Genomic DNA, 10,569 nt, shown 5'->3' on the forward strand with positions numbered 1-10,569 from the left:
TTTGGGGTGGCCGGAGGATTCACCAACTGACATTCAAGGCATGCCGCACACCACCTGTGAACATCCCTGCGAATGCCCGGTCAATAGAAACGGGCCATCAGACGGTCTTGTGTTTTTCCCTGCCCTAAGTGACCCACCATCGGATTATAATGAGCCGTCTGGAATAACATTTCCTGATGGCTCTTCGGTACTAAAAATTGGGTTGTATCCTTTTTTGTCTGAGCATCCTGCGTCACTCGATACAACTGATCCTTAATGATTGAAAATTATGGATATTGACCATCAATCACTTTCACTTGATCAAAGGCTTGCCTAAGGGTCTCGTCTCGTGTCTGCTCCAGAAGGAAATCCCCAGCAGGGAATCCTCTAAAGACTGGGGAAGTCGAGACTTCCCCCTCCCTTACGTCCTCCTGATGTGGAGCTGATGTAGACGGCCCTGGCTCCGCCTTCCCAGCCAGCGAGTCACACACCACACACCAATATGCTTTGTTGCAGGACCCATCCACACACATTCCCCTTAATAAGGTAGAAAATGCCGGCCAACTCGTTCCCAAGATTAGTGGATGAGTGAGGCGGGAATTAACCGCAGCCTCAACACTATGTTTTTGTCCCCAAAATTGAATAGTGACTATCACAACAGGGTAATTTTGGATATCCCCGTGCACACACCTTACCTTCACCCACCGGCTTGTATCCAAAGCCTCGGACTGAACCAAGCTTTGGTGAATGGAGGTTTGATTTCAACCTGAATCCACCAAGGCTTGATATGTAACCCCCTTAATACTCACAGGTATGCGGTTCGTCCCAGCTCGATCGGGGGGGCCTGCGGCACATCGGGGAACTGGACCAATATCCCCACTTCCATCACTGGGCATTGGTCCTGGAAATGACCGGGCTCCCGGCAGCTCGAGCAAACCGGCCCAGACTTCCCGCCTGTGCCCGCGGATATATATATATAATAATAATAAATAAAAAACATAAAATATTGAAAACTGAAAAAGAAAAAAAAAAATAATAATAATCTTATCGCGTTGTGTCTGGTGTTACATAAGGAAATTTTTATTATTTAATTATATAAACAAGATTTATGAAAGTGTTTGCAATTATAAAGGGTTAAACAAGAATTAGGTAGAAAATCACTCAAGAATCATGATCCCAAACGCAGAAAATAAATATGAAAAAACACTAATTATTTCTATATTTTAAAGCCTATATTATTGTGATTATATATATATATATATATATATATATATATATATATATATATATATATATATATCACACACACACACACACACACACACACACACACACACACACATTGCCATTGTGTTTCCAAGGTTCTTAAAATAGTAATAATTCTTCGTGTGCTGTTTTTAAATGTTAAAGTTTCAAAAGCCAGATCCAAATAAATACATAAATAAATCACATCACATCATATCACAGCTCGCAACGTGTGTCGTCTATCATTGGGGACGCATAATGAGCGTGACATCATCTTGTTGCGCGAGAAGCCCCGCCTCATCAATAACACAAACAGATGCTGATCATCATCACAGGGCCGCACTGACAATAAATAACCGATCAAACATTACTGATCTGATCAATGGAGGTGAATGAAGAGAGTGCGAGCGCTCGAACAGCCGCTCAGAGACGCGCGGAGATCCGCCGGAGGAAATTACTTATGGATTCAGAGGACAGAATGAACAAGATCGTGGGATTCAGCAAGGCTGATGCAGACGGTAGTGGTGAGAGGTTTATTACTGCTGTTGTTATTTCATATACTAAGTATTATCATTCTTGAGGTTATTGTTGAATGATTCCACTTGTTAGATGAACATTTCAAACATCTTACCACCTCCACAGGCTAAAAGACTGCCCCTTATCATTATTTTTCATTTTGTACTATGACAATTAAATAAGTAAATTTATTTCCTCTGATAATTTATTGTTTGATGCGTCATCATCATCATCATCATCATCATCACCATCACCATCACCATCATCATCATCCTCCTCCTCCTCCTCCTCCTCCTCCTGTACATGCTAAACTTGTATCTAAAGATGTTACAATTTAAAGAAATGCACGTTGTTCTTAAGGGGGCGTCGTCTACTATTATAGATTTATCATAAATTATTGATGAAGCCCGAGGACAGGTATAGAGCTGGAATAAGGACTAAAGTTTATTGAACCTGGGAAAAAAAAAAAAAAAAAAAACATTCTGAAGTAAAGAAATTTAAATGAAAGTGCTCTCATTTCAGTTGCAAGTCTCAAGTTTCAAGGTTTAATTTTTTTCTTTTTTTTAACAGTTTCAAATCTTGTTTTTGGTTGAACTGCGATGCACCTCACTGATCTCTGACTGCATCACCTTTGTCTATTGATACTACACTCTTGAAATGGAATACATAGACTGTCAATTATTTGCCAACAAAAGCCTTCATCAGCCAATTAACAAAGGACAGTGCATCTATGTGAACTTCAAAGACATTAGTCATTAATCTTACAGTTCTTACAAAATCTTTGTTTAAACACTGACTCTTAACACTTACTTAGATTACTCATTTTAAACCATGACTTTCACTGGACATAAATAACTAATATTGACATTATATTCATGATGTTAGTCAGAGGGGAACTGGCCCCCACAGTGAGTCTGGTTTCTCCCAAGGTTATTTTTCTCCATTAACCAACATCTTATGGAGTTTTGTGTTCCTTGCCACAGTCGCCTTCGGCTTGATCACAAATAAAATATAATTATTATTTAATTATTTTTAAACTCAATTCACAATCGTATTTTATCAAACTACACAATGATGACTCTAAGACTTTATAGATATTACAGTTTCAATTTTTGTTAATGCATGATTTTCTGTAAAGCTGCTTTGAAACAATGTGTGTTGTGAAAAGCGCAATACAAATAAAAATGACTTCTTTTCAGCGCCAAGCCTCACATTTCAAAATTTAAGTTTAATTTTCAGTAAACAATAAATTTTTGGGTTACAATTTTAAATCTAAATTCAGACAAATTTTGGCCTTATGATGACATGGGGGTGTGGATATGGAAATTGGCCATGGAAACTGAATAGTAATTAGCTACATATTGCTGAAAAGCCGAATCTTCCATTAGGGCATTCTCAAATTTTGAGATGCGTTTTTTGTGAGTGGGGACATCTGTAGTATGCTTGTTTAAATATATAAATCTCAAAGATCCATGTCTGACATACAGATCTGCTCCTGCAATCTCTAGAAAATGATTCAATAAAATGTCCTGTCCTGTAATCACAAAACAACTGTGATTGGTCATCACCACCAGTGCTGAGAAAGGTAACATGTACCATATGACCATATGGTCATTCATGTTCCTTTAGGTGATCTGGATGAGAATGACATAGCATTAAGTTATTAATATAATAAAACATACTATGTGCTTTTTGACAGATGACATCACAGGAAAGTTAATGCCATTGTAACCTTTCAGTCAGAAAAATCTGTCACGCTAACTGTCATTCTACAGCTCTTTATTTCTATGAGATAATGTAATGAATGTTGTGCCTTTTTGTCTTTGTGTTTATGAAGCAGTGAGAAGTGCGATGGAGCCCCGCTTTCATCTGGATCTGGTCAGGAATGAGCCCTGGTCTTCATCTACCTCCTCAAAGAGACTCTCGCCGCACATGACCGAGACCTCTGTGAGCAGCAGCAAGATGTCAGAGAGAAACGGCAGCAGTGATGCGGTTGGAGAGGATGACGTGTCTCGAGTGAGACCGAGACCTCGCGGGGAGTTGTCGGGGGACGAACTCACTCACTCCCCTCGCAGAGGTTTGCACAAATACCTTTCTCGCTTCGATGATGCTATCAAACTGAGAGGGCAGTTGGCCAATGAGAAAGCGGCTCAGGACAGCGGTGTAGAATCAGAGGAGCTTGACTCATTCTGCCTGTTCAGGCTGCTCGGATCTGTTGCTCTGGCTATCTTTGTACGCATCTTTGTTTGCCAGTATTTGGTGAGTGTTATTGAGTCATTTGCTCAAAGTAAGCATTTTTATTTAATCTATTACTAATCTGGGGCCTGGGTTGCTCAGTGAGTATTGACGCTGACTACCACCCCTGGAGTCACTAGTTCGAATCCAGAGTGTGCTGAGTCACTCCAGCCAGGTCTCCTAAGCAACCAAATTGGCCCGGTTGCTAGGGAGGGTAGAGTCACATTAGGTAACCTCCTCGTGGTCGTGATTAGTGGTTCTCGCTCTCAATGGGGCACGTGGTAATTTGTGCGTGGAGAGTAGCGTGAGCTTCCACATGCGGAGTCTCCGTGGTGTCATGCACAACGAGCCACGTGATAAGATGCGCGGATTGATTGAAGCGGAGTCTTGTCCTCCGCCACCCGGATTGAGGTGAGTAACCGCTCCACCACGACGACCTACTAAGTAGTGGGAATTGGGCATTCCAAATTGGGAGAAAAAGGGGATAAAAAAATAAATAAATAATTCTATTACTAATCTGAACACTGCCTTTTATGTTTGCAGTCCATATTTGCACCGTTCCTCACTCTTGAGCTGGGCTTCATGGGACTGAACAAATATTTTCCAAAGGTTTGTAATAATGTACTGAGTAATACTGACTAGCAGTCAATATGTCAGATCAAACACAAGTATGGCATGCCACAGGGCTCTGTATTAGGTCCTTTGCTGTTCTTCCCTTAGGAGACTTATCAGGAAACATGATTTAATTTTCAATTAAATGTTTAATTTTTTTTTAAGTGTAATTTTCACTGTTATGCTGGTAATACTCAGTTTTACAGTATATTTCCTCCAGACCATGATGACATTTTCCAATTCTCCAAGTTAGCAGAGTGTATTCATGACTTTATAGACTTAACGGCCTGTAATTTCCTAATACTCAATTCTTGACGAAACAGAGGTACTAATTATTGGACCAAAAACCTCTAGACATAAGACGCTAAAATATAATTTGTCTCTTGATGGATGGATTGGTACGTCGTCTTGTACAGTTAAGAACGGTCTGTACTTTGAAAGACACATTTCCAATGTTTGTAGAACAGCATTCTTCCACCTCAGAAATATTGCTAAGTTACGACACGTTCTCTGTTTCTGATGCCAAAAAAACAAATTAATGCATTCATGACCTCAAGACTAGATTATTGTAATGCGTTACTGGGAGTATGTCCTGCAGGCTCAGTGAACAACCTAATAATTTTGGTTTAATGCTAATAAATCCTTTTTTTTTTTTTTTTTTTTTTAGTAAGATTTACTAACATTTAATATGAAAGGATTTTGCTATTGTCTTGAAAGAACAGCTCAACATCCTCAAAATGTTCACTCTTTACTGGACAATCAACACCCTCACTCTCAACACTTAAGCAGATCAGATATCAAATTAATCACATTTTACCACAACACTTTCATCATTTACAATGCCACCAGACAGGTATTAATACCTGTGTGAAAACATCCGTTAAAGAAATGTTTTTGCTACACAAGTTTTCAATGAAAATCTGAGACTCCAGAGATTCCGTTTTTGAGTGTTTCCTTTAAATATTACTATGTTTTTCTACATAATGGGGCTCATTCAGTATTTGCGCGTTAGATCTGCAGAAGTCATCATTCAGCGAAAACTTTGAAGTGAATCTGCTCAAACCACATGTATGAAAAGCACAAACTTCGGGGAGCATTTTGAGAAACTAGTGCATGCAAATCTGCCGTAATTTTTTTCCTTGAACTTTTTCTGTGCACAAAAAAAAAAAAAACTAAACTTGAAAGTGATTGGGTAATGCGTGTAAGTCATGCTGTCCTGTTCTCGGTCAAGTCATCATAGTTAAAGGATGCTTGTTGTTCAGGTGGAGAAGAAGACACAGACGACGATGTTGACCTCTGCTCTGCTGCTGTCTGGAATTCCTGCTGAAGTGATCAACCGATCCATGGACACGTATAGGAGAATGAGTGACGTGTTCTTTGACCTCTGTGTTTATTTCTTCACCTTCATCTTGTGTCATGAGCTGCTAATGCTCTTTGATTCACAGATGTCCTGATGGATCAACCTCAAACTCTCTCTCTCATATCAGCTAGTTTAACTCGACCATATAAACCCAAGTTTGCCCACGCTCAACTCAACAGTGTTTCAAAGCTGCTGGGATCATCTGAGACCATAAACAGTAGGGTCAAAGACTTGAGAGATTGTGATTTACTCCTTAAATGTGGCCATGAAACCTGTGAAAAATATTGGTCATTTCTTATAAATGCTATTTCTGGCAATCGGTTATTTTATTTTTTATCTTTCGCTCTGCCTTCTGTGTCTCTGCCTGTGTTACAGTAGTTTACAACAGTTAAAGATTCAGGGGGTAAGAGTTCATGTTTGTGTTGACTGCTCTGTGAAACTCGTGAAGTTCTTCAGCAGCTCCAACAGATCAGATCAAACTTGTGTTTTTGCTCTCTGTCTAAAAACAACACCAGCCTTTACTAAGATATTAATTATAAAAATTAAATCAAATTATGGAGACAGAATTCGCCCATTTGACTGTATTTACTAATGGGTGACTGCTCTCACAAAAACTGTCCAGGTCATATTCCACCCCAGAATCATTAGTGACCTTCCCCAATTATCAGTAGCCCACTGTAATGCAAATAAATTAATGCTAGATTTTTTCAATTGCAAAGTACAATAGTATGTATACATCACTGTCATGTTTGTTGTACTGAATTGAATTCGTGCTCATTTCTTATTTTAAAAAAATGCACAAAATACATTGTGCCTGGACAGGATGGTTTTCATTACTCTATTACAGTAAGAAAAAAGAGATTGTGTGTTTGTGTAAAAAATCTTAGGGTCTCTCTCTCTCTCTCTCTCTCTCTATATATATATATATATATACACACACACAGACACCGGCGGCAAAAAGTTTGGAATAATGTACAGATTTAGCTGTTTCTGAAGGAAACTGGTACTTTAATTCACCAAAGTGGCATTCAACTGATCACAAAGTATAGTCAGGACATTACTGATGTAAAAAACAGCACCATCACTAATTGAAAAAAGTAATTTTTGATCAAATCTAGACAGGTCCCATTTCCAGCAGCCATCACTCCAACACCTTATCCTTGAGTAATCATGCTAAAGCTATTTGGTTCATTAAATGAAGCTTAACGTTGTCTTTGTGTTTGTTTTTGAGTTGCCACAGTATACAATAGACTGGCATTTCTGTAGGTCAATATTAGGTCAAACATGGCAAAAAAAAAAACAGCTTTCTCTAGAAACTCATCAGTCAATCATTGTTTTGAGGAATGAAGGCTATACAATGCTTGAAATTGCCAAAAAACTGAAGATTTCATACAAAGGTGTACACTTCATTCAGGACAACTGGCTCTAACAAGGACAGAAAGAGATGTGGAAGGCCAGATGTACAACTAAACAAGAGGATAAGTACATCAGAGTCTCTAGTCTGAGAAATAGACGCCTCACATGTCCTCAGCTGACAGCTTCATTGAATTCTACCCGCTCATCACCAGTTTCATGTACAACAGTAAAGAGAAGACTCAGGGGTGCAGGCCTTATGGGAAGAAACAGAAAAACAAAAAGAAAAGATTAGAGTGGGCAAAGAAACACAGACATTGGACAACAGATAATTGGAAAAGAGTGTTATGGATCTTAACCCCATTGAGCATTTGTGGGATCAGCTAGACTGTAAGGTGCGTGAGAAGTGCCCAACAAGACAGTCACAACTATGGCAAGTGCTACAGGAAGTGTGGGGTGAAATGTCACCTGAGTATCTGGACAAACTGACAGCTAGAATGCCAAAGATCTGCAAAGTTGTCATTGCTGCACGTGGAGGATTTTTTGATGAGAACTCTTTGAAGTAGTTTAAGAAGCTCTGAACATTTTTTCCAATTGTAATAGTAATTTTTCACATTATTAATGTCCTGAGTATACATTGTGATCAGTTGAATGACACTTTGATGAATAAAAGTAACAATTTCTTTCCATAAAAGCAAAATCTGAACATTATTCCAAACTTTTGGCCACCAGTGTGTATATATATATTCTGTCTTGCTTTTGTGGTAAAATTTGATCCAGACATGTTCTTTGTAAGATTCACCCTAATAGCCATTGATGACAAATATTCCTGATAACACTTCGAAATGTCTTCTGATAGTGGATATTGACAGAAAAGAAAAAAGTACATGATGATAATAATTATTGGCTTTGCAGTCCTGCAGCATTGTAAGTTGATAAAATAACACAATCATGTTTATTTCATACTGGTCCAGTGTTAGTATTATATATCTTCTTGTGTGCCGGGTTAAAAAAAAAAGGCTGAATTTCCAAGCTTACAAAATATTGCTCATGTGCATGTTATGCGATATGCTGATTTTTTGTATTTCATTTAGTGTTCTTACAATTAAATTATTGTATAATTTTGGAAAGGGGGATTAGATTGATTATTAGGAACTTAATATTAAAATCGTCCTCCTGAAGCAGATTGGTTCTGATCATGTTTACATAACCCAGTGAAACTGATATTAATGTGTTACTCTGTTGTTTTTACACTGATATGTAATGAATTTTGAACTCTTCTGAGACAATGTTGCCTGTGATTGTAAAAATACCATTGATAATATACTGGATCAGAAACAATAAATATTAATGTGACATTAAGACTTGCGTCTTTGTAATATTAACAGATGAACAGTAATATTACATTTAAGCAGCACACAATTAAATCACATTTTCCTTTGAATGTGGAAATAATAATGAATGTAAGGGTTGAAATGTTGCAACCCTGTAAAGAAAATTTGCTGCATGTTTGAATAAAGTTTAAACCCTTGATTTGTTTGATTTTGTAATCCTCAAGCAAGAAACATGAAAATGAAATAGACAAAACTTGTTGTGAGGCACAGAGTTGCAAATTCAGCCCATATTAGTCAATAATGGAAAAAATATTTACTACTATTCACTGATTAGCAGTTCAACAGATTGTGTCCAATTGATTTTAAGTGCGCACTCAGTGCTGTAATGAAACGCTGTGGATTGAAGAATCACTTGTCTCTGTTTTTCAGGTCATTTGAGTTGCCGCATCTTCAGCATGTTTGTGCTGTATTCACAGACACTGTTTAACCTTTAAATGCATGGGAATTTTCCCAGACACTATTACATTATCTGGTCTTTAGAGACCTTGCACTTATATCTATCACAAATGGAAATACAAAATGCCCAGATTGTGTCAAATTTTCTAAATATTTTCAAGTCAACTAGAAAATAATATAATGAAATATATTTTTATATATTTTGATGTATTATTTTTCATAAATGAAATAATGCAATAAATCATGACAAATCTAGAACGGATTCAATACTTTGACACTGAAATTTCATGAGAAGCAGCTGGCTGTCAAACACGTATTGAACTACCCATTACACATAATCTACATAACGCATAATCTACACAGTACACATAAACTACACATAGCACATAAACTACAATAACACATAATCTACACATAAACCACACATAACACATAATCTACACAACACATAATCTACACATAACACATAAACTACACATACCAATCTACACATAAAACATAAACTACACATAACACATAAACTACACATAATATAATCTACACATAACGCATATTACATATAATACCTTATCTACACATAACAAATAAACTACACATAACACATAAACTACAAAAAACACATAAACCACACATAACACATAATCTACACATAACACATAATCTACACATAACACATAAACTACACACAACATATAAACTACACAACACATAATCTACAAATAACTCATAATCTACACATAACACATAATCTACACATAACACATAAACTACACATAACACATAATCTACACATAACACAATCTACAAATAACACATAATCTACACATAACACAAACTACACATAACACAATCTACAAATAACATAATCTACACATGACACAATCTACAAATAACACATAATCTACGCAGAACATATAAACTACACAACACAAAAACTACACATAACATAATCTATAAATAACTCATAATCTAAACAGAACACATAATCTACACAGAACACATAAACTACACACACATAAACTACACAACACATAATCTACACAGAACACATAAACTACACATAACACATAATCTACACATAACACATAAACTACACAGAACAATCTACACAACACAAACTACACATAACACATAATCTACACATAACACAATCTACACAGAACACATAAACTACACATAACACATAAACTACACATAACACATAATCTACACAGAACACAAACTACACACAACACATAAACTACACATAACACATAATCTACAAATAACACATAAACTACACATAACACATAATCTACAGATAACACAAACTACACATAACATAATCTACACATAACACATAATCTACACATAACACATAATCAACACATAAACTACACATTACACAATCTACACACAACATATAAACTACACATAACACAAACTACACACAACACAACAAATAAACTACACATAACACAAACTACACAGAACAATCTA

The 10,569-nt window shown here is 36.8% G+C and overlaps 1 protein-coding gene across 2 annotated transcripts; it reads left to right on the plus strand.

Annotated features, from left to right (window-relative positions):
• The first annotated feature begins 1,514 nt into the window (after positions 1-1,514).
• Positions 1,515-8,662, plus strand: camlg (calcium modulating ligand). Of its 2 annotated transcripts, none has more exons than XM_051680656.1 (4): positions 1,515-1,748; positions 3,578-3,999; positions 4,519-4,584; positions 5,850-8,662. In XM_051680656.1, the coding sequence occupies exons 1-4, from the start codon at positions 1,607-1,609 to the stop codon at positions 6,039-6,041; spliced, it is 822 nt and encodes a 273-aa protein (XP_051536616.1). In that variant the 5' UTR covers positions 1,515-1,606; the 3' UTR covers positions 6,042-8,662. The 2 variants fall into 2 exon arrangements, with proteins under 2 accessions (XP_051536616.1, XP_051536617.1); XM_051680657.1 differs by having other exon boundaries at positions 1,515-1,742.
• Positions 8,663-10,569: the final 1,907 nt, after the last annotated feature.

Source organism: Myxocyprinus asiaticus, chromosome 40, assembly GCF_019703515.2.
Source record: "Myxocyprinus asiaticus isolate MX2 ecotype Aquarium Trade chromosome 40, UBuf_Myxa_2, whole genome shotgun sequence".
Classification (NCBI taxonomy): domain Eukaryota; kingdom Metazoa; phylum Chordata; class Actinopteri; order Cypriniformes; family Catostomidae; genus Myxocyprinus; species Myxocyprinus asiaticus.